Source organism: Phyllostomus hastatus, unplaced genomic scaffold (genome assembly GCF_019186645.2).
Source record: "Phyllostomus hastatus isolate PE091 unplaced genomic scaffold, TTU_PhHast_1.1 phas_contig_64, whole genome shotgun sequence".
NCBI classification, from domain to species: Eukaryota; Metazoa; Chordata; class Mammalia; order Chiroptera; family Phyllostomidae; genus Phyllostomus; species Phyllostomus hastatus.
In genome coordinates this window covers 11,348,189-11,373,797 of record NW_025333928.1, presented here as the reverse complement: position 1 = coordinate 11,373,797, position 25,609 = coordinate 11,348,189, and the positions used below count along the sequence as shown (strand labels likewise).

Here is a 25,609-nt window from a genome sequence, read left to right as displayed (position 1 = left end):
GAGGTGAACAGTCTGCTTCGATATGCTGTGGTAACAAAAAGTCGAAGTCCTGCCCTGGCTGGTGTGACTCAGTGGACAGCCTGAGAACCAAAGAGCTGCCAGTTCAATTCCCAGTCAGGGCACATGCCTGGGTTGCTGGCCGGGTCCCCAGTTGGGGGCGCACGAGAGGCAACCACACATTGATGTTTCTCTCCCTCTCTTTCTCCCTCCCTTCCCCTCTCTTTAAAAAATAAATAAAACCTTAAAAAAAGAAAAGCCGAAGTCCTTGGTTACCTTTGGGGGTGGCTAGAAGGCCTCATACTGCTGTGCCCCTGGGGCTCCTCGCCCCACCGAAGAAAGGCAAAGGGCCCTGGCCGAGCCAGAGGGAGCCTGGTGTTGCTCGTGAGAGGCCCAGCTCCACCCTCAGTCTGCTGTCTACCAGCCATGTGACTCCAGACTGGGGTCTCCGCAACTCTAAGCCCTGTTGTCTCATGTGTAAAAGGTGAGACTGTAAATGCTCACCTCACACAGTTGCAATCTATCAATAGAGACCCCAAAGGCAGGTCCAGAAACAGAAAGTGAAAGGCTGTGAGATTCATGTGTCACTGGTGGGTAGAATCCCTGCTAGCTGCTTATAGGGCCAGGACAGAATAGGGAAGGACATGAGATGTACGTACTGAGGTGTTCAATGACATCACTCATCTTTTTAATGGAAAACCCAATCTTCCTCGGAATCTAAGGCAACTAAGTTCACTTCAAAATCTGAAACCAGGAAATCACTTCAAAAAGTGCTCGAAGTGCTAGTCGGCAGCACAGGCAGAGACGAGACACCTGGGCCAGGCAGGAGGCACTGGTATGTCAGGAGGGGGCCCAAAGGGGAAGCCCAACCAAACAGGCACAAAATCCCAGTCAACTCCTGACATACTCTGAGGCGTGCCTGCTGACTGGTGACCCACTGGCACTGCTCACTCACATGGGATGCTCCCCAAGAACTGCCCAAAGGCACGAGGAAGACCCCTGCCCCAGACTTCCAACGCTAATGACAAAGACCAGTCAGCTACTCGATACTCAGCTGAAAACTCCTCCAAGAGCACTGCTCCTTACCTGCAGGACAATCCCGTGGACCTCCCCCACCTCAACCTCAGTCCTCAGGCCCAGGAAGCAGGCAGGGCCCACACACCATAATCCTCACCACATAGGACCATCGGGGGCCCCCTAGACATGACTGGGGGCCCTCATAATTGGTTTTCTGTGGGGAACAAAACTTGACTCTTGAGTTCGGCTTTTAGAAAGTCAACCAGCCCTGAGCAGAACGGCTCAGTTGGTTGGCCATCGTCCCGCAAAGTGAAAGGTTGCAGGTTCCATTCCCAGTCAGGGCACACGCCTGGGTTGCAGGTTCTGAATCCTGGTGGGTATGTATGAGAGGCAACCTATTGATGTTTTGCTCCCTCCCGTCCCCTCTCTCAAAAAAAAAAACTAAATAAATAAAATCTTTAAAATTAAAAAAAGCCAACCAACCAGCACTTCTAACAGATGCACGATGCTCCTCTCTGAACAGCATGGACCCCATGTCCTCAATGGCAGCTCAGCATCTATAAGAGCAAATCAACTCAGCACCTAGCCAGCATTTGTCCCCAGTGAAGGGAGGAAGGTCCAGGCACTTGGGCCTGTTCATTTCACCTGCAAGGAACTGCCATCAATTGTGCAGCTGAGGCCAGGGCTGGAGCCGAAATCCTCATGGAGCTTGGCCAGGACCGTTCAGGATGGAAACAGTTCTCCGCTGACACAGGAAAAATAAGGCAGAAGCTTTACAAACCTGAGTGCTCAAGTCAGGCACTCACAGACTCCATTCTGGGCATCTCCCCACCCTTCAAACAGATGGAGAGGGGAGACCACTCCTCCACCTTCACCTCCCTTTTTAAAGCCAACCTGTTCCCCTGCACCAAATGAGAGTCTTTCACAGATGAAAACTGTTCCCTACTTCACAAAAGGCTTTATGTTTGCACTTACACCTTAACTTGCCCCAAATTATAAACAAATGGGGTCATGGAAGTCCTGTCCCCACAGCACAGCTATAAACACTCAGACACCCTGGTGGGGGTACTGGTAAACAGCCTCTTACCCGGAGCTTCCTATGAAGACTGAGGGCACAGAGAAAGGCCCGAAGGGAACAAGAGACTGATGGGCTCCATGAACACCTAGGACAAAACCCAGGGAGGGCCAAGCGACCAGGAGGAAAGGGATAGATTATTTCCCAAGTGCTGCCCAACCTGTGCGACTCCTGAGGGTCAGTTTCTACTGGTGAAGGCTGCCCTGAATAAATGTCAGCCAGCAGGTAGTTTTCCAGGGCAGCTGGGTAAACACCTGTTTTTCGAGAGAGGCAGAAAGTCATCTTAGACATGGTGCATGCTCACCCACAGTCTACTAGACACAACGTAAGAGCAGCTCACAGGCAGGCCCCATTTGTTCATATGAGTCACCAGACAGGACCTAGTTTTGCCCAAAAGCCCAAAGTCTATGCCACCAACTATAAAAACATTTACAAGTCACACACATTAAGATGAACTCACATAGAAATCTAAGTGCATCTTAGAAAACTTCACTACAAGTTAATGTTACCTTCACCAATTAACAATCTGCCAACAGACGGACAAGGAAGGCCGCGTACAGAGCCACCAGTGAGGAACATGCGTGGCCAGCCCTGCCTGGGGTCCATCTCTACAGGCTACGGTCCCTCAGAGGGAAACTGACTGCTGGGCACGGTGTGAGCCGGTGTCCCAGCATGACACAGCCTCCTCTTACCCTCAGACGCTCGCCCGGGCAGCTCTGCAGGCTGAGCCTCGCTCCATGTACCAGCTCCAGCCAGGACATGCTCCCGGAGACGGCCTCCCATTGTATTGGATGTTCTAGGGCCTTCCGTCCAGACTCTCAACTGACAAGTTGTGCTGGAGTTTCTGCCAAACCTGTGTGTTCACCTGAAGGTACATCACTGCCAGTGAAAAAAGTTTAACCTGCTTCCAGACACGCTCTGTTAAACCTCCTGGAATGGCAGTGGAGGGGGTGGAGGACGGGGGGGTGGGGTCGAAGTTCAAAAAGTATTTTTGCTGGCTTTTTAACAAACAGTCATGTCTCAAAACAGAATGGCTTTTGTTCTTGACGCTCTAACCTTTCTGATAACAGTCTGCATAAAAGACACATTTTCCTGGTATTTTATTAAGGTAGCTCTTTTCTCTAGATGCTGGAAGTGGGAGAAAGGGGGAGGCACAAGGAGGCACACAGCAGGGACATTTCTTATCAGTTCTGTTTGCACCTGTCCCGTGACTTTCCCGCCCCTTCCAGAAATCCTGATACACAAGATCCTGATACACCCCCTGCAGGCCTCTAACTCCCCTACCTCACTCAGGTTCTCAGGCCAGGAGTTTTCTTTTCCATCTCTGAACATCAGCAACAAACCTTAAGTTACCTCCTCACCTCTTCCCCTTCTAGACACACCACATCAGTGGCTTTCTCCTAGGAGTTCTGTTACAGGCGACAAGCCAAAGGGATGCTCAGGGAAATGCTGGAGCTCCGGGACCCACCGAACGGCTCCGCTGGGAAAAGACCAGAAGCAGCAGCCCACCAGCAGCTCCCTGCGCCAGGCCCCCTGACCGACACTGCCGCATGTCCAGCCAGAAAAATCCATAAAAGGCTTATTTATCTCTCAAGATCTCCAGCAGAGGATCTCCAAATGTAGGGTTTGGATATAGCGTACATATTCTCTACTCATATTTTTATTGGACTTTTAAACAGTATTAAAATGTACCAGCATTTTTTTTAAAAAGAGAGCAATCTTTCTATAAGTTTCATAGTACTGAGTTTCGACTCCCCCAAAAATTACATCTAAAAACCTTAAAAAGCAGAAAATGACATGGAGAAACCTTAAACGTGTATTACTAAGCCAAAGAAGCCAGCCAGCAAAGGCTGTACATTCTGATTCCAACAATCTGAGGAAGGCAACACTATGGGGGCAGTAGAAGATCAGTGGTTGTGGGTCCTAGTGGGAGCAGGGCTGAATCGCGGCCGCAGAGCACTGTTAGGGCAGTGACACTACTCTGTACGATACCACAGTGGGGGGTACCTGACACTGTACATTTGCCTAAAACCACAAACTGCACCCCACACCAAGAGTGAACCCTCACGTACACTGTGAACGCCAGTTAATAATAATGCGTCAATATTGGCTCATCGGCTGTAACAAACGTACCACGCTAAGGCAAGATGTTCATGATGTTTACCATTAGTGTGTGGGGCCTGTACCAGGAACTCTCTTTCCTGCCTGCTCCATTTTCTACAAACTTAAAACTGCTAAAGTATAAATAGTATTACTTTTTTCAGTAATGAAGAAACTTATAAAAAGCATTTCCTCCAAAATGCTTTTGGAGGGAAAAAAAAAAGGATCTAAAAGCCTGAAAAGCATTCCTTTTGCGTACTCTTTGAAACGTCAGGTTCCCACCATGCCTTCCAAAGGCAAGAGGTAGGGGCTGGCACAACCTCAGGGCCAAGACCACAGAGGTGGGAGGGCCACAGTCATGTGGGCTAAGGGGGATCCACCCATTTAGAGGACAAAATAGGGCCACGGTCACACAGCACCCCTGCCTGCTCCATCCAGGTACCGGGGGAGGCAGCCCCACTGCAGTGGCTCACTCTCAGACCAAATGGGAACTTTAAATACAAAATGTGTTGATGCCTTTTACTATCCTGAATAGTTTCCTGTGTCTGCTATATTGAATTGCCATAAACTGGGCAGCTTAAAAGAATAAGAATGTATTCTTTTAGTTCTGGAGGCCAGAAGTCTGAAATCGAAGTGTCAGCAGGGATAAATTCTTCCTTCCTGTCCCTTCCAGCATCTGCAGGCTCCTGGCGTCCCTGGGCTTGTTACTGCATCACTCCAGCCTCTGCCTTAGCCTTCATACCGACTTTTCTGCTGTGTGTCCCCTCCCTTTCTCTTCTAAGGACACTCCACTCAGCATGAGCTATCTGATCTTGAGATCCTTAACTTCATTATATCTGAAAAGACCCCTTCTCCATATAGAGTCTTGTTCACAGGTTCTGGGTTATGTATCTTTTGGGGGACCACCATTCAACCCATTACACCCACCTACCCATAAAATATTTAAAAAATCGATGCAATGCCCTAATAGAAATATGAGAGGAATAAAACAAAAGACACTGATGATAAAGTGTATGCACTGGGAGACGTGGACCCTGCAGTACTACTGGGAAGGCAATTCTGCAGATGCTCCCAACAAAAAAGGAAGGCTTTCTTCCTGACCTAGCTGCATTCCTGGAAAATTCCAAGATGTGTCAAACCACAGAGTCTTCCTACTCAGGCCATGTAAGCAGCCTTTTCACAGTTACGGGAGCTGGCAGTTCCTCTGAAAGCTGATACATCAGTCACGCACACTCGAGGTCCCCCACCTGGCCAAACTGTGCCTTGCAGTCAACACAAGTCAGCCTCCACAAGCCAGGACGGAGCCTGGCCACGTCCAGTCATACCCAGAATGAACACAGGAGACAAAAGGTGATTGGCTCCTGCCTTTGGCGGGGAGTGGTGCTCAGGCCCACCTGGTATTTTGGGACAGACGTGTGAAGAGTGAACGTGCTCAGGTGGCCTGGGGGGTCCTGTGCTGCCAGAGGTGATAGTCAGGAAGTAAGCCTGTATTATCTGAGGGGTCACCAATACCTGGGGCAGCTTCTCAGAGAAGGGACACAGACACAGAAGGAAAGCAGTGGATCCTGTGGTGAGTTAATATGTAGAGGGACTTTCTGAAACTATTCTGTGCAACCCCCTCATTTTACAAAGGAGCTGAGGCTCAGAAGACTGCCATGCAGGGCCTCAGGCCCACTGGATCACAGCCTAACCCTGCTCCCCTCACTGGGCAACAAAGTGCTGAGGGGCTGGAGGTAGCCACCATGGCCTTCCCCAACAGTTCTTCAAGGACTCAGGAATTTCTCATATATTTAAAAAAATAATTCCAGATCCAGGCACCTTGCTCTCCCAACATCTGCTGCCCAACCCCCTCAACTTGTGGAACACAAAGCAGTAATCTGTCTTCTGTGGCTGTGTTCACAGGCCTTCCCCAAGCCTTGACAAAGAAAAAAACACCCCACATTACTGGCAACACCATATAACCATTGCAACCCTGGCTTTTTCTGGGGGTGGGGGGTGCAGTAAAGCAAGGCATCAGTCAAAGGTCTCTAGCAGACCCAGAAAATGGTTTGGAATTTGATAAAATTAAAATCTCATGATGAGTCCCCTGCTCTAGCCCTGCTTGGCAGCCTGAGAAAAGGTGACAGCATCACCAGAGAGACCTAACTGCTCAGCCTATCACCCCACTAACAACGGGCCCAGGGGCATCTCCTGCTAAGGGTCTCCAGTGTATAACACAGCGGACAGCCACCGACTATGCGCTGCAGCCACGAGCCACCCCCCCAAAGCCTTGCGCCCACCAACCATAGCACCCCCCACAGTGCACACAGGGCTGCAAAGTGAGCCCTGCCCTGCCCTTCCAGCCTAGGGAACCACAAAGCGAAGTGGGACTTCAGAGTGCACAGAGGAGGAGGTATAACGTCAAATTCCCTCTCAGCTCTCTCATGAAAGTCACTTGCCTCAAAAGTAACGAAGTCCTCGAACTCATCAGGGCAGGCCTGCGACCCCTCGTCCTGGGCAGGTACAATGCTGCACAGCTGGCCATCAGAATCTGTGGGAGAGAAGACCCAGACTCAGCAGGTGACCCAGACCATCCACAAAGGTCGAGTGGGAAACTGCATGAACGGTCTATGGAGTCTGGAACGGCTGTGAGGAATGCAGGGGGCAGAAAGGCTACATAGGGAAGCAGGTCTCCCACCGAAATGACACTTCGTGCCAGAGTTCCCAGGCAGTGGTGTAGAAGCCAAATGGTAACTATTTCTTCAAAGACTTGGACAGCACTGTAAAATAGAAGGAGCACAATACTAGCTCTGTGACACTGCTCACGGCTTTAGAAAGTAGTAGATACCAAACTTGAGTTTCTGAAAAACTGTACATGTTGGGGAGGCGCGAAACAGTGCCAAAATAACAATACCTTGTCCTCAGGGCTGGACTCACGGGCAGTTTTTATTTTCTTCCTTTTTGCTTAAGTTTATCTTCTACAGTAAATGTTTATTTTTATAATGTGAAAAAGTTTAAAGGAAAAGCAATCTTTTCATGATGGACAGACTGTAATTCTGATGTTAGCAGTAGAAATACCACTTTTCTCAAACACGACCAATGCCCACAAAGAAAAGGCACTGGTACCCTGGCTGGTGTGGCTCAGTGGATTGAGTGCCAGACTGAGAACCAAGGGGTCACAAGTTGGATTCCCAGTCAGGGCACACACCTGGGTTGCAGGCCAGGTCCCCAGCTGGGAGCGTGCAAGAGGCAACAGATAGACGTATCTCTCACACATCAATGTTTCTCTCCCTCCCCCTCTTTCTAAAAGTAAATAAATAAAAACTTAAAAAAAAAGAAAGGAAGAAAAGGCACTGGCTTCTACAGTGTCCTGGCCATGTTCAGGTATAACACTTTCTAAAGAGCATGCAAGTGATGGAGTCATGAATCATGATGTTGTCTCACTACTGTGATGCTGTCATTTCATAGGAAATATTTATCTGGTCTTCATCCCCAGTCCTGACACACAGCTCCTAAGGAGTATGTGTTGTTACTCATCAACAAGCCCCATTCAACCTCACCTGGGTTTAAATTAATGGAGAATGGGGGCTGGTTAGGGAAACTGACTGATTAGAGGTGGAACTTTCAGCTCCACCCCCACCTCTTTGGAGAGGGAGAGGCTGGACACTGAGCCAATCACCAATGACCTATGACTAATCAGGCCTGTATAATGGAACCTTCATAAAAAACTCAAAATGAGGAGGTCTGGAGAGCTTCTGGGTTAATGAACACATCCATCGGGAGAGTGGTGCACCCCAAACTCCACGGGGACAAAAGCCTCTGTGTTGTGGACCCTTCCAGGCCTGCCTATATACCTGTTCATTGTAACCTTTACAATAAACTGGTGATAGAACTAAGGTTTTCCCTGGGTTCTATGAGCCATTACAGAAAATTATTGAACCTGAGGAAGGAGTTGTGTTAGATGGAAGTATGGGTAACCTGGGCACCTGAAATAGGGCCTGTGTTAACCCCGGGCAGTTGGTATCAGAATGAATTAAATTATAAAACACCCAAGTGGGAACTGCAGAGAATTAGAGAATTGCTTTGTGAGGAAAACCCACACACTAGGTGACAAGGTGTGAGCAGAAAGCAGATCACACAGTACTTATTTAAAATGTATCAGTGGCGCCCTGGCTGGCGTAACTCAGTGGATTGAGCGCGGGATGCGAACCAAAGCATCGTAGGTTCAATTCCCAGTCAGGGCACACGCCTGGGTTGCAGGCCATGGCCCCCGGCAACCGCATATTGATGTTTCTCTCTCTTTCTCCCTCCCTTCCCTCTCTAAAACTAAATAAATAAAATCTTAAAAAAATGTATCAGTCACTTATTCAATATATTTCACATACTCTTAACATCAGTCACTTATTTAAAAAGTGGAGTAGAATCTTAGAGGGCTAAATGGAAGAGCAAGCCTCCCTGGACACTCCTGGGAAGAGAGTACTCTGAAATGGCCATCACCGGCTTCCTTGGCCAGAAGATATTCTTCGGCAAATAGACCATGTGGGGAAAATGCTGCCCTGCTCCCCAGCCAGGTTCTGAAGGGTCGGGGGTTTGAAGTCAATATGATGGCCATTGTAATTAATGGGAAAGGAAGAATGAATGTTGAAAGACCCTTACCGCAGAGCAACAGCTGGACACATGGCTACCCTGTCCAGTTTCTAAAAAGCTCTCTCCATTCAAACAACAATACTTTCCCTCAACATTATGCAAGTTCAAGCATTTATGCATTCAGTAACTGCATTCAATAAAGTGCCTCTGCCAATTCAATACTGCTTTGTAGCAGGGATTAAGGCCCTTATCCAAAAATCCCTTATGTGGCTATTGTTTTGTATTATTTTCCCTGGAAGCGTGGCTAAACACCTGAGTGCCTCAGACTACAGTTTAAGTGGAAGAGCCCCAGAGCACAGCAGCCTGGATTCGATGCAGAGGGTCAATGGCCTTTGGCTCCTGCACTTGCGCCCTACCAAGTGGGCTGACAGCCTTGGAACCCCTGCTCTGGAGGTTCGGGTCTTTGGTGCAGGTGAACTACAGCAGAGCAACATAAGCTCTTTTTGAAGGGGGAGAAGATTGCTACGGACAGAAGTTTTTTAGTTTCTGGGATAGGAAGTGAAGGAGGATCATTATCCCACTGCAATTTGAGATCACACACACACATTTTGTAAAAAGCTAGACTATCTTTAGCCTATTTCCCCCCTTTTTATAAAAATATTTTATTTAGTCATTTCTAGAGAGAGGGGAAGAGTGGGAGAAAGAGAGGGAGAGATACTTGGATCACATACCCCCAGCAGGGAACCTGGCCTATACCAGACATGTGCCCTGACGGGGAATTGAACCAGCAAACTTTCAGTTCGCAGGCCAGTGCTCAACCCACTGAGCCACACCAACCCGGGCTATTTTTCTCCTCTAAGTGTGAACAGCCTTGCTTGCACTTCCAAAAACTGAAACAGAATTTTAAACTCTTAAAACTTAGCCAATCACTGCAGACATGCAGACATGTGCTCAGATTCCAGTGGTGGGCATATGATCCAGAAGTCTGGCCTCACATGGCAAAGAGGAAGATGTGAACGTCTATCTGGTATTTTTATATTCTTGATGGGACTAAATAGGACTCTTCTATCAATTTTCTCTATAAAAACTAAAACAGTGGAAATTTTTAATGTGCATTTATCTCATTCTTCCACAGCCTGGGGAGGGGGGGGAGCTAGAGCAATGGCCTATTTGTAACAATTCCCTATCTCATTCTATTCCTGAAATAAGGCCTGTGGTTATGATGGTAGCAATCTCTTGCACTCTTCCTGCAAAGTGGGTCAATACGTCAAGTCACTTGCTATGCCACTCCTGGATGCAGAATAAAAGTCTGACAGACCAGACAGCTGTGTGCAGCTATGATGGTACACTGGAGGAAAGCTCCAAACTGAACTTGACCTGAAATTCAGTTCAAATAATCATGCTTTTCACTATTCCTAATGCTGTTAAATAACATTTCAAAATCATCTTTGACTTGCTTTTCCCCTAGTTTTATTTTCACTCTCCTTTCCAAACAAAAGCTAAATGATAAAGTCAAATTACAGTCCTGACTCTTGTGGCTCAGTTGGTTGGGCATCACCTTGCAAAGTGAAAGGTCGATTGCCAGGATTGTGGGCTAGTCCCAGGGTGGGGGTATGCGAGAGGCAACTGATCGATGTTTCTCTCACATGTCAATGTTTCTCTCTTTCTCCCTCCCTTTTCCTCTCTAAAAATACACTAATTTTTAAATCTTAAAGACAAGTCAAATTACAAAAAAATTTGCAAATAACCAAAAAGGTAAAGCCAACCCCACAGCCTTAAGCTGGACCAGCGGTACACCGAGTGCACGGGATGGGGTGTCTCCACCAGCACTGCCTCAGCCAAGCCACGCACTCCAAGAGACAGTCCTGCCCTTCTGGCACTGAGCCAAGGAGCCACTCTACGGCCCTTCCAGAGGGAGCCTGGGGCTGGAGTTGAACTGTGAGGCCTCTTGGCGAGAAGGTCAAGTCCTCCCACAGTGGCCACAGCCCTGCCATGCCCATACCTTCTCATCCTGGTTGCCCAAACCAGCCACACTGACACCTCTTCGGTTCCCATACGTGCAGGGCATGCTCCCCTCAGGCCCCCCACCTGCACCCTGTTACCCCTTCCCAAACTTTCTCAAGGAGGCCTCTACTGACCACCTCTGGCTTCACCCTCCTCCTGAGCTCCTGTCACTGCTTGTAGCTATACTGCCTCACTGTTTGTGGGTGTCCTCCAGTGGGTGGACACCAGCTCCCAAGGGCAGGGGACTGTGTGCTTCCCAGAGTCTAAGACAGTCTGGCTGGAACAGTCCAGCTCCACAGTGTCCGTGCCCATGGTTCTTACAAGTCTCACTGTGCCCTCCCTTGGCTGCTGCCCTCCATCCAGCCTGACTCAAGATCTCACCACTAAAGCCTCCCCTCAGCACACCCACTCAAGGACCTGGCCCCATCTGCTGGAAGGCCAACCCCCTCACCAGCCCTGTCCAAGGCCCCCAATCTCTCTGCCCCATCAACCACAAACCCCAGCAGTAGCCTATCCCCCAGGGTCCAAGGTCCATTCCCTCACTTCAGGAGCAGGGGTCTGCTCTGCACAGGCTAAACTCAGGTCGGGGTGGGGGACACCACCTACAATGCACCCCACAATGTGGTATCATGTTGAGACCTGGCCTCGCCTTCTGAGGATGCTTCTATTCCAGAACTTGCCATTGAAAAAACAAGCACCATTTCCTGAAGAATCCATGCTAACTCCAGGACTGGCGGGGGAGCAGGCGGCAGGGGGGGGGGCGGCGTTAATTAAATCAAAGTAGAAATATTACCAAAAAGAATGAAAAGACAAAGAGATTCAAACAACCCTAGTGGGGCTCAGTGGTGTGTGGGGGCTGGCCAGAGGCAGGACTTCCCCGAAGTGAACTGATTGGGGGGCTCACAGTAGCAGGGGGCTGCTCCCCCTGCTCCCCCATACAGAAGGAGGAGCAGCTACAGTGAACTGGGTGCCTCGGGGATGGGGACAGACCAGGTGTACCAGGCCAGGTGAGCCAGGAAGAGATTCAAATGGGAGAGTGGGCTGCAGAGAGCTCTGGGTGGGGACCCAAGAGCCCTGGCCAACTCCTCCAGGCAGAGACAGAGAACCCAAAATCCCTCCCAGGGCCTTGCCTTTGGCTCCTTTCTGCCAGCCCCTGGGAAGGACAGAGAGTACCCGAGAGAGAACATCCCTGGTAAAGGCAAGGAAGAGGGTGGAGGGCTGGGGAGTGCAGGCAGAGGCCCGTCTTAGAGCATCAGGGTAGATGGTTAACCATTGAGGAAAGCTTGGGACTGAAGGAGACAGGTCATTCTCAGGCAACCCTTTGCTCTCACTGGATTGATAAATATCTAAGCACACCTTAAGTTGCTAAACTACAAGACATATGCAACCTACAACATGAGCACACAGGTCATCTGAGCCAGCAATCCCTCCTGCTTGACAGACAGAGAATCAGCCGCTGCAGAAACAGCTCCTCTCCCACACCAGGCAGGTCAATGGCTGGAGAATTTATTACCGTGGACTGGGTTGCATCTGCCTGAGTCACAAGTTTCCTGGGAGCATGTGCTGACTTTCAGGACACAACCCCCCAGGAACTCCTGCAGAAGAGCTTGCTCCATTTCACACTAACTGTGGCCCAAAAGAACCAACCTGGACTTTTCCTAGAGAGGGCCTCAGAGCCACATAGATGGCCCCAGCACCATCTCTCACTGGCCACTGCCCTGGGTTCCTTCTGGCCCACACCCAGGGGCCCAGTTGCCACGGCTGCTCCTAGCTTGACACTTGAAAGGAATCTGGGATCTTCAGCCACCTGAATCCCAGGAAGCCCAGTCTCAACCCCTGGTTGAAAGGTGCAGAGACCACAAGGGTCATGTCCAAGGCCCAGAGCTTCTCATGGTCCCTTTGGTTTTCAGTCCCTGGGAACACAGTGATGCCATCATCCCCTGTGGGTAAGGTTGTACACCTTGGCCCCAACCCCAACCTGTCACAATGACAGCAGCAGCACCCTGTTGTTCCCTCCCTCACTGTGTGCTCTGTACGCCCAAAGACCCTGGCCTTGGGTTCACCACAGGGTCTCTGGGCAGTGCTGGTGTTCCCACATGTGCACTGACTGGGTGAAAGAACAAGCAGTAACACACAGGGCTCCACACACACAGAATGCTACCCAAAGCCATCTGGGTATTTTAGGAAACCCAGGTCAAACATGCCACTGCTGGGGAGATGACAGACAAGACAGGTGAGACTCCATCAACAACTGCTAATAAGACCTGGGACCCAAGGGCACCCCCTTGATTGAGCCACCAGGATGAGAGTGGGTCCTGCTGAGTCTCTTTATGTCCCTCGTTCTCCAACAAGGTGCAGGAAGGAGGGAAAAGGCCTGCAACTAGTGACTTCCCAGTAGCGTCACCCCCACACCACCTGGCTGAAGACAGAGAATGAGAAGGAAAGGTCTACTCGGAGCTTCAGAGTTTCATTTGAAGAGGACAGTGTATGGGCAACCGGTCAGAGAGTGAAATGGTACAACCACTTGGAAGAACACCTGGCAGTTTTGTAAGAAACTAAACTCACGTGCATGTGACCAGTCACCCCACTGCCACGTACAGGCCCCAATGACATGCAAACTGTGTCTACATAGATTGGCACACAAATGTCACTTGAAGCTTTATATATCGTCCCAAACTGAGAATATCCTAGCCCCAAACTAGTGTCCACCTCTGGGGTACAAGCATACAATGGAGCACTACTCCATAACAGAAAAACAGGCTCCTGATACTTAAAACAACAAGGATAAATCTCAAAAATATCACATTCAGGCAAAAGCCAGAAAAAAGAGCAGCTACTGATGATCTTATTTACATGAAGTCCATGACTTGCAAAACAAATCTATGGTGACAAAAATCAGCAAAGGCACCAGTAGGGCCTTGGTAGGTGTGGCTCAGTGGGTTGAGTGTTGGCCTGCAAACTGAAAGGTCACCAGTTCAAGTCCTACTCAGGGCACATGCCTGGGTTGACGGCCAGGTGCCCAGTTGGAGGCAAGCGAGAAGCAAACAATTATGTATCTCTCGCACATCAATGTTTCTCTCTCCCTCTCCTTCCCCCTCCCTCTAGAAATAAATATAATAAAAAAAAAAAAAAAGAAGAAGAAGGTACCAGTAGAAAGGAAGGATTACTGTAAGGCCATGAGGGTAACTGTCTGTGGTAATGCCAATAACTCTTGATAGCAATTTGTATTATCAGACATAAGGCTTTGTCAAAATTCACACAATGGTACACTTAAGGTTTCACTGTAGGTATATTGTTACTCAAAAAAGACTGCAAACAGCCCTAGCTGGTGTGGCTCAGTGGATTGAATGTTAGCCTGCCAACCAAAGAGTCAGCAGTTCGATTCCCAGTCAGGGCACATGCCTGTGTTATGAGGCCAGGCCCCCAGTAAGGGGAGCGTGAGAGGCAACCACACACTGATGTTTCTCTTCCACTCTTTCTCCTTCCTTCCCTTCTCTAAAAACAAATAAATAAAATCTTTTGAAAAAATTTCCCGTTAAAAAAAAGACTACAAACAAATACAGACTCTAGGTAATGACTGATATACATGTGGTGGTGTTCAGGCTGAAGCGTATGGACGTGCACTGATTTGAAGTGCATCCCATCAGAAAAAAGGAGAACAGACTGTTGGACAGGTGGGAAGATGGATGGATAATGCAGACACAATAAACACTGTCTGCAGAATACATATGACGGATATGATACATAACGGGTGTGCACTGTGTGCATCTTTCGTATGTTTCAAAGTTTCCATTAAAAACTCCTTGGGGAAAATGGTAGTAGTTTTCTAACATTATGGACAAGTAGTTGAGTTAGTCGATTCTGGAAGACAGGGTGTGTAAGGAGCAAAGAATAAGAAACAAGAGAGAGCATCCTGAAACCTGGGGCATTTTAGGGGCTTCAGAGAAGGGAAGAGGTTAAGCTCAGCACAAGGAGTCTGAGGAGAAAGGGTCACTGATCGGGAGTGGCTGAGCGAGAGGGAAGGACAGTGGTGGAGTGAGGAAGGGGGGAGGCAACAGAAGCACAGAGTGGGAAAGACTGACCTCCATTTCTGATGGCTGTGATTCCTCGGCAGAAGTCTTCAAAACTGATCACGCCGAGCCCACTGGGATCCAAGTATTTCGTTAAGTCCTTCACCTGCAATTGCCAAGTGAGAATATGTTACCCAAACCTTTACAAAATTGGGGGTGTATCAAGCACTTGACCTTTCACCACATTCAGAGAAGCAGCCTAATTGCAAGGTGCCGTGCTGAAATTAAGAGCCACTGCTTCCTCTGATCCAAAGGCCACCACCAAGCCCTGGCCAGATAGCTCAGTTGGTTAGAGTGTCATACTGGTATTAAAAGGTTGTGGGTTCGATCCCCAGTCAGGAAACACTCACCAATGAAAGCATCAATAAGTGGAACACCAAATCAATGTTTCTCTCTGTCTCAGCCTCTCTCTCCAAAAATCAATAAATATTTTTTTTAAAAAAGGCCACCAACAGCTCCAGAGAAAAGGTGGTATCCTAAGAGAAGGTGCCAATAGCACCTGGGACCATGAGTCATAGAATAAAATCCTGCTCTTGACTTCTGGCCAAGATGGAGGCATAGATAGATACACTTTGCCTCCTTACACAACCAAAAGAAGGACAAAAATTTAAAACAAACCAGAAAACCCCAGAACTGCCAGAAAATCAAATTGTATGGAAGTCTGACAACCAAGCAGTTGAAGAAACATTCGTTCAGACCAGTAGAAGGGGCAGACATGAGTAGCCAGGGTGGAGAGGACTTGCAGCAAGGCTGCAGCTGGAGGAGCTAGGCAGGCAAGGTGGTGGCTGGTGAACCGGGTGGTCTCACATTTGCATGTGGATAAACTGCGAGGACCAACTGGTGAGCAAGACAGACCGTGCAACCCAGGGTTCCAGCAAGGAGAAATAAAGCCTCAAGGCCTATGACTGTGGAAAACAGTAGGGGCTGCAGCAGATAGAGAGACTCCCAGCCTCACAGGAGAGTCCGTTGGAGAGACCCATAGAATTCTGGAACGTGCACAAACCCACCCACCCAGGAATCAGCACCAGAAGGACCCAATTTGCAGGCAAGTAGTGAGGAAAGTGACTGAAAACCAGTCAAGAGCAGAGCAAGTGACACTGTTCCCTCTCAGACCCCTCCCCCCACACAGTGCCACAAAGCAACAACATGGGTTGACCTGCCCTGACATATATCTAAGGTTTCGCCACTTACTATATAGCAGGTGTGCTGAGACAAAAATATGGCCCAAATGAAAGAACAGATCAAAGCTCCAAAATAGAACTAAGCGACGAGGAGATAGCCAACCTATCAGATGCAGAGTTCAAGACACTGGTAATTAGGATGCTCACAAAATTCGTTGAGTATGGTTGCAAAATAGAGAAAGAAGTGAAGGTTATGCAAAATTAAATAAAGGAAAATGTACAGGGAACCAAAAGTGAAGGGAAGGAAACTGGAACTCAAATCAATGGTTTGGAGCAGAAGGAGGAAACCAACATTCAACTAAAACAGAATGAAGAAACAAGAATGAAAAAAAAAAATGAGGAGAGGCTTAGGAACCTCTGGGACAACTTTAAATGTTCCAATATCTGATTCATAGGGGTGCCAGAAGGAGAAGATGAAAAGCAAGAAATTGAAAACTTATCTGAAAAAATAATGAAGAACTCCAATCTGACAAAGGAAATAGACTTCCAGGAAGTCCAGGAAGCTCAGAGAGTCCCAAAGAAGTTGGACCCAAGGAAGCACACACCAAGGCACATCATAATTACATTACCCAAGGTTAAAGATAAAGAGAGACTCTTAAAAGCAAGGGAAAAGGAGACAGTTCCCTACAAAGGAGTTTCCACAAGACTGTCAGCTGATTTCTCAAAAGAAACCTTACAAGCAAGAAGGGGCTGGAAAGAAGTATTCCAAGTCATGAAAGGCAAGTACCTACATCCAAGATTACTCTATCCAGCAAAGCTATCATTTATACTGAAAGGGCAGGTAAAGTGCTTCCCAGATACAGTCAAGTTAAGGAGTTCATCATCACCAAGCCCTTATTGTATCAAATGTTAAAAAGACTTATCTAAGAAAAAGATGATCAAAACTATAAATAGTAAAATGACAACAAACTCACAACTATCAACAACTGAACCAAAAACAAAACAAACCCAGCAAACAACTAGAACAGGAATAGAAACGGAGATCACATGGAGGGTTATCAGTGGGAAGGGGGAGGGGAGTTGATGGAGGAAAAGGTACAGGGAATAAGAAGCATAAACGGTAGGTACAAAATAGGGGATAGTTAACAACAATATGGGAAATGGAGAAGCGAAAGAACGTATTCATACAATCCATGGACATGAACTAAGGTGGAGGAATGCTGGTGGGAGGGGGCAGTACAGGGCGGAGGGGAATTATAGGGCAGAGGGGAGTAAAGGAGAGAAAAAAATGGGACAACTGTAATAGCATAATCAATAAAATATATTTTTTAAAAATCCTGCTCTCAAAAGTCAACAGCCATGTTTCCTGAGTGGAAAGATCATCAGTGGTGACATTTTAGATATTATTCTAGCCAGTATCTAGACTATTACACATAGCATAGATCTACCCATCCATTCCAACAGCTGTGCAGACTCCTTAGAAAAAACAAGTTGAGCAAGTAGACCTAAAAATCATAAAAAGTAAGTAGGACAATTCACACATGGATGTTACAGAGAATGAAACTCTTCAAAAAGAAGATACATTTATATTTCCAAGTATAAACTGGATTTCATCAACATTTGTAAGTTTTGCACTTCGAAAGATACCAGTCGTAAAACTAAAAGACACAGACTAAGAAAATAGAAATTTAAACAGTTATTTATCAAAGAAAATATACAAATGGCTTATAAGCACACAAAAAGATGCTCAAGATCATGAGACCTGCCCTGCCCAGTGTGGCGCAGTTAGTTGGGCATCAGTTTGATTCCCAGTCAGGGCATGTGCCCAGGCTGCAGGTCCAGTCCCTGGTCAGAGCTCACGCAAGAGGCAACTGATAGATGGTGTTTCTCTCCCTCTCTTTTTCCCTCCCTGTCCTCTCTCTAAAAATAAATAAGTAAAAATTTAAAAAAATATATTGAGTTCTTAGGGAAATGCAAATTAAAACCACGAGCTATCACTCACTAGAAGAGCTGTAATCAAAGGTACTGACAGTAACAGGGGTTGGCGAGGATGTGGGAAAACTTGAAGCTCATATATTGCTAAGAGGAATGTAAAATGGTCTGGCCAATTTGGAAAATCATTTGGCAGTTTCTTGAAAAGTTACACATAAGCTTATCATACAACACAGCATCTCCATTCTTAGATATCCACCCAAGAGGAAAAAAATATCCAAAAAAGATGTGCAAATATTTAGAGCTAAGCAGCATTATCATAACAGGAAAAGAGCAAAAGCAATCCAAACGTCCATCAACTGAGGGATGGATAAATAAGATGTGACCTATACATACAATAGACTATTATTCAGTCATAAAAAGGAATGAAATACTGATACATACTACAACATGAATGAACCTCAAAAACATTCAGCCAAGTAAAAAAGCCAGACACAAAAGACCACAAATTATATTCTTTAATTTAGAGGAAATTTCAGAAAAGACAGATCTATAGAAATGAAAAGCAGATGAGTGGTTGCCTGGAAATTGTGGATGAAAGTGGGACTGACTGCTAACAGCATGAGAGACCTTTCTTGAGTGTGGAAATACTATAAAACTAAGCCGTAGTGATGACTGCAGAACTATAAATTTACTAAAATTCATGGATTTGTACACTTACAGTGAGTGAATCGTATGGTACATAAACTATATTTCAACAAGTCTTAAAAGTAAACGAATAGCCCTGGCTGGTGTGGCTCAGTGGATTGAGCGCCGCACTGGGAGCCAACAGGTCACTGGTTCCATTCCCCATCAGGGCACACGCCTGGGTTGTGGGCCAAGTCCCCGGTAGGGGGTGTGCGAGAGGCAGCTGATAAACGTATCTCTTCCTCTTTCTCCTTCCCTTCCCCTTTCTCTAAAATAAACAAATAAAATCTGTTAAAATATAAATCAATAAAGAGATAAAAAGGATTCAAGAGAAAAAATGACAAATAATGAAGACAAAGATATATGAGGATGGCTAACAGAAGTCCCTGAGAAAAAAATCAAAACAAAGGACTCATGGACATGGACAACAGTGTGGTTGGTGATTGGGGGGTGGGGGGGTGGGGAGGGTACAACGGGGATAAGTGGTAATGGAAACAATACAATAAATAAATGAATAAAAAATTTTGAAACCTATATTTAGAAAACTTCCCTAAAAAAATTAACTACATAGTGCAAAAGGTACCTAAGAATATCAACTCCTAAACCCAAAATACCTACTCTAAGACTTAATCTGATAAACTTTTTGGACTTTATTTTTTAAAATTTTATTTATTTATTTTTAGACAGAGGGGAAGGACGGGAGAAAAAGAAGGAGAGAAACATCAATGTGTGGTTGCCTCTTGTGTGTCCCCTACTGGGGACCTGGCAAGCAACCCAGGCATGTGCTGACTGGGAATTGAACTGGCAACTCTTTGGTTCGCAGGCCAGTGCTCAAAATCTACTGAGCTACACTAGCCAGGGCTGGACTTTAAAGGAAAAAAAAATCCTTTGAATAGCTATGTGAAAAATCAAGTGACTTTATAAAAGAAAATTGGATTATCATTATACTTCTCAGCAGCAACACAGGAATATTCTAATCCCATTATTCCAAGTGTTGTTGAGAACTGGGATCCTCCACATCACTATTAGGTATCACTCATGATGTATTAAAAACAAAATAAAAACTAATTTATGCAATTTACAGTGAGCACCTGTAGCAGCTAGGTTATGGTATTTAAATTGCACTTTCATTAAAAGGAGTCAGGACCCTTGTAGAAATGCCAGGACATAGCAAGTTGAGCCTAGCATATATTGTCATACCTGGAAACAAAGCAGCTATCAAAGACTGTATTAGGTCACATCAAAGAACTCAGGAGCCAACCTAAACAGGATTTCACAGACAAAAATGAGACAATATAAACACTGATAGGAATGGAAAATACAACAGACTGAAACACATCACATTTCAATCAATGAAAGCAAAATTCCAGTGAAATATAACCACTCATCATTGGAGGATGCTAGTGAACCAATTTATCACTGTAAACATTAATAAAGGGAAGGAACCAAGCAGTTATCCTGCCTTTGCTATAGACACTGTTACTCAGGTTAAGCAATGGTAGTCATGTGGGGAAGTGTCTCTTTAAGGAGAGATCCAGCCAATAATAGAAGAAGGAATGATGGGATTAGAATGTCACCATCCTGCATTCTTTGATGAAGTAATGGACATGATCAATGACCCAAATGCCTCCTGATGGAAGCATGTGACACCACCTAAATCAAACCTGAATCCAACTACCAATTTACAGGAAATACAATGATTAAAGCAACATGTTTCAACAATATCGCAGGGATATAGTCAGCAAAACCCAAAGCAGGAGGACTTTGAAAGAAACAGATAAGTGACCTGCTATTTTCAAGGAGAAGAAAAAAAGGATACAGAGAGTAGTAAACCTTCTTCAAGAGACTTAGAAGACATATCAACCTATTGCCTCCATGTAAAGGACTTTTTGGGATCCTGATTCAAATAAATTGCTTTTTAAAAGTCATAAGATGGTTAGAAATGTGAATAGTGATCCTGGATATTGAATACTGACTGAATATTAGATATTAAGGAGATGTTGTTAATTTAAGCACCTTGCTTCCCCCCCTCAGCTGAAGACATGTTTTATTCATTTTTGAGAAAGAGGAAGGGGAGGAGGAAGAGAGAGAAACATTGACTGGTTGCCTCCTGTATGTACCCTGACAGGGCATTGAACCCACTAACTTTTTGGTGTACAGGACGACACTCCAACCAACTGAGCAACCTGGCCAGGGCAGCACATTGCTTTTCTGATATACTAACTCAAATATTTAGAGATACTTAAAAACCTGGGACTAAGGTACATATATGGATACACACATGTAACGAAATGGCCATGACCAAGAACCACTGAGGCTGGGATACTGAGGAAGCATTACACTACTCTCTCTACTTTTTTTGTATGTAGTTGAATTTTTCCATAATGAAAACTTTAAAGAGAAAGAAGAAAATAAAGACAAAAAGAGCAAAGAAGAGCAAGAAAGCAACTGGAAGATAGGGGGAGGGAGAGGGGAAAAAAGAGGAGGTGGTTAGCCAGGGAGAGGTGACCACGAAAGGAGGGAAGGACCACACGGGAAACCAAGAAAGGCAGGAGGGTTTCAGCTTGTGGTTCCTTAGGGATAGGGTGCAGGAAGGGTGTTTCAAAGGTGGAGAATCAGAACTAAGGCTGCAACAGGCATGAGGCCTGGCTGAGGCCAAACCCACATCCACATCATCCACAAATATTCCTCAAGGCCTCCTCAGCACCAGGCAGGCTAGCAGATGCTGTAACATTCAGCCCTTTCAGCATTGTTTGTTGACGGATTGCAACATAAAGCCAGACTGAAACTGGACCAGCTCAAGCTAACTCACCCCAACAGTCCATGATTCTTGAGCTAGAGACAGCATCTCCCTTTTCTCTCTCCACAATGGGGAGAGATGACAGCCACCATCCCTCCATCTCAGACACTGGGCTCGAAGGTCCCTGCATCAGGTGATTTCTTCAAACAGCTGACTGACTCCCTCTTTAACTCACAAAAGCCTTCATTCCTAAAGCGCATGATGTCTAGTGAGAATCTTGCTGGGTATTTAACCTGGACTCCATACTTAAGTTGTCCTTAAGGTTTCTAAGAATTGACAGTGAAGTTCTGAACACAAAATACCAAGTCATTCATTCTGAAACATTAACCCAATGCTTTATAAATAAGTAATTAACCAAAGAGGCCCTTTTATAGGTTACCATGTTAGAATGAGCAAAGATGAATCAAAGTATACATTTTTTAGAAGTACACTTTATATTTCCTTTGGAGAATAAATCAACAATGATTTGGTGATGGTTCAAATGATCGAAGCCCAAAGTTATCTATTCACAAGCTTTCACAAAAAAAGAGTAATATTGTGAGCCCTGGCCAGGTAGCTCAGTTGGTTAAAGTGTCATCCCAATACTCCAAGGCTGTGGGTTCGATCCCCAGTCAGGGTACATATAAGAATCAACCAATGTAAGTGGAACAACAAATTGATGTTTCTCTCTCTCAAATCAATAAATAAAATAAAAAAAAAACAATAAGACTAAAATATAAGAACCTGCCCTTTCTTGGAAAATTAGCAGAACCTGGAAACCAAGCCAAGAGCAGTCAAAGGAAGCCAGCACTCTGTCTCACAAATGGACACAGCAAGTTACAGGAACACCACGGGAGAGGAACCCACCCTGCAAACCAGCTGCCGACAGACAGGACTGGTTCCTGCAGGATGATTCCAATATGAGAAATTTACTAACAAATTGTATTGTTTCTGCTACAGACGTGACGACAATTTACAGCAGACAGCAGAACAAGCTTTGTAACCATAGTTAACTTCAACTATAGAAACACGGCTCACAGAAATCACAGTGAAAGCACAGCACTTCACAGGGAGAAACTATCCCCATTTCTGAACCTTGTTGTGACAAGTATATTTGAATTATAACATTTTCAACAAAGCTTATCCTATCTGAAGCCATGGTGATACTACTAGTAAGCACCTCAACCTACCTAACATTTACAGAATGTTTCAGCCAATGAAAGCAGGACACACATTCCTTTCAAGCAAGTGCTCCTGGGATATTTACCAACACAGACTATCTTCTGGACTATAAAATAAGTTTAAATAGATTTAAAAGGATTCAAGTCAGTATTAGCCATTAGGGAAATGCAAATTAAAACAATAAGGTACATACACATCTATTTGGATAGCTAAAATTTAAAAGATGGGCCCTGGCTGGTGTGGCTCCGTGGACTGAGAGCTGGCCTGTGAACCAAAGAAAGGGTTGCTTGTTGGATTCCCAGTCAGGGCACATGCCTGGGTTGCGGGCCAGGTCCCTAGTTGGGGGTGCACAAGAAGCAACCACACACTGATGTTTCTCTCCCTCTCTTTCTCCCTCCCTTCCCCTCTTTCTAAATATAAATAATAAAATAAAATCTTTAAAACAACAAGAAAGATGGGCCCTACTGTGTATACCAAGTGTCTGGAAGCATGTGGATGTACTGAGATTCTCATACACTGCTGTTGTGACCATAAAATTACACGGTCACTCTGGAAAACTGTTTGGGAATTCCTTAAAGGGTTAACCATGTATCTACCCCATGATCTAGTCATTTCACCACTCCTAGGTATTCCCTCAACTTAAGAACGCATAAACAAACTGTGGTATTCCAAAAGACTTTTTAAAAAAAGCAGCAGTCATGGTACTAATAAGCAGAATGTTCCTAGGGACTCCCTTAGCTATTCATAAACTTCACACCAGATTTGCAGGTGGGGAACAGAAGCAACTCTCAAAAACCTAATTATAGGTCATGTCTAAATGTCCACACTAAGGCCTGTAGCTTGCCTACCTCATGGCACCTGCACTTTTTTTAATTAATTTTTTTTCCAATTACAGTTTACATTCAGTATTATTTGGTATTACTTTCAGGTGTACAGCACAGTGGTTAGACAATCACATACTTTACAAAGTGTACCCCCTAATATTTCCAGTACTTACGGGCACCATACATAGTTATTACTATTACTGACTCTATTTCCTTCACTGTACTTTACCTCCCTATGAATATTTTAAACTACCATTCTGTATTTCTCAATCCTTCACCTTTTTTCACCCAGTCCTCCAATATCCCTCCCCTCTGCCGATCTTCAGTTTGTTTCCTGAATCTATGCATCTGTTGTCTTTGTTCGTTTATATTGTCCTTCAGATTCCACATATAAGTGAAACATAAAGTATTTGTTTTTCTATGACTGACTTATTTCACTTAGCATAATACCTGCGAGGTCCATCCATGCTGTCACAAATGTAAGATTTTATTTTTTTGCCCTGGCTGGTGTGGCCAGTGGATTGAGCATCAGTCTGTGAACCAGGTCTCCAGTTCGATTCCTGGTCAGGGCATATGCCTGAGTTGTGGGCCAGGTCCCCAGTTGGGGGTATGTGAGAGACAGCCAATAGATGTTTCTCTTGTATATCATTGCTTCTCTCCCTCTCTTTCTCCTTCCCTTCCCCTCTCTCTAACAAATAAATAATGTTTTTTTAAAAACTGTCCTCAACCCTGGCTGGCATAGCTCAGTGGATTGAGCTCAGGCTGGGAACCAAAGTGTCGCAAGGTTTGATTCCCAGTCAGGGTACATGCCTGGGTTGCAGGCCATGACCCCCGGCAACTGCACATTGATGTTTCTCTCTCTCTCTCCCTTCCTTCCCTCTCTGAAAATAAATAAATAAAAAAACTTAAAAAAAAATGTCCTCTCCTAAGGATAAAAAATATCTTTTAAAGATTTCATTCTTTTTATTGGCTATTTATGATTCATATTTTTGATGATTTTTTTAACTTCTTCTTAAAGAAGACCCTTTGACATTTCTTGTAATACTGATTTGGTGGTGATGAACTCCTTTAACTTTTTCTTGTCTGGGAAGCTCTTTATCTGTCCTTCTATCCTAAATGATAGCTTCACTGGGATTACTATCTTGGTGGAAGGTTTTCCTCACTCTGAGTATGTCCTGCCACTCCCTTCCAGCCTGCAAAGTTTCTGTTGAGAAATTAGCTGACAGTCTCATGGAAGCTCTTTTCTACAAAACTAAATGCTTTTCTCTGGCTGCTTTTAAGATTATCGCTTTGTCTTTAACCTTTGGCATTTTAATTACAATGTGTCTTGTGTGGGCCTCCTTGAGTTCTTGCTTGGAACTCTCTGTGCTTCATGGATTTGTATGTTTATTTCCTACACCAGGTTAGGGAAGTTTTCTGTCATTATTTTTTCAAATAGGTTTTTAATTTCTTGCTCTTGTTACCAAACAAAAAAAGGGGGGGGGAGGATTTGGTTGCCTTTTGCCACAAAAGCCAAATTCGTGAGGCAGGTGCTGATACAAAAGGAAAAGGTTTCATTTGGATGCTGCACCATCTTGGAGAATGGAAGACTCCCTGTCTCAAAGCTCATCTCTGCAAAACCCCGCCATCCTCTGCAAGACCAGAACAAAAAGACAGTGCCCAGAGTTCCTGCTCCATTTTAAAGTACTGTCCTTTGGAGCCCAAGGCAGCTGCTAAGTGGTCATCCAGATAGCTTAGCTTGTTCCCAGACACTGTTTGGCTTCAGGGCCCCGACCTGGAGGCTGTGTGTGGAGACAGTGCAGCCATAGCCACAAGGCTGCTAGGACTGCAAAGCCACTTGCCCATACAGGGGAACATGCAAGCACACCAGAGAATCCTTCACCAGGTCAGCGAGAAAGAGACTCCCTCCTGGAGGCCATGGACCACATAGCTACTAAGGCCACATGGCCTGTGGAGGACAGGCCAGTGCACTGTCCGAGTGTAGGTCCAGAGCAGTGAGTGATGAGTGACATGAGCAACAAACAAGAGAGCAGATCCCAAGCAGTGAGTGACCAGCAAAAGGAGTGCAGGTCCAGAACAGTGACAAGGAAGAGAGAAACCACAATTAAGAGAGCACAATTAACTGTTTCTTTGTTCCCCTATATGTGTTGGGTGCGGGACCCACCAGCTGCTTTCTCAGAAAAACCAATTAACTTCCTAAACTTTAGGTGTTTTGGGTGGGTACACCTCCCAACTAATCACTTCTTTCCCCAGGC

At 45.6% G+C, this 25,609-nt stretch overlaps 1 protein-coding gene across 2 annotated transcripts in view; it reads right to left on the bottom strand.

Annotated features, from left to right (window-relative positions):
* Positions 1 to 25,609, bottom strand: part of RAB11FIP3 (RAB11 family interacting protein 3) — a 100,623-nt gene that overhangs the window by 23,628 nt on the left and 51,386 nt on the right. For both annotated transcript variants that reach the window (XM_045849330.1, XM_045849331.1), the window contains exons 2-3: positions 14,842 to 14,935; positions 6,628 to 6,719 (exon numbers count right to left, since the gene is read on the bottom strand). In XM_045849330.1, coding sequence (XP_045705286.1) covers positions 6,628 to 6,719; positions 14,842 to 14,935 — 186 coding nt within the window. The remainder of the gene's footprint in view (positions 1 to 6,627; positions 6,720 to 14,841; positions 14,936 to 25,609) is intronic.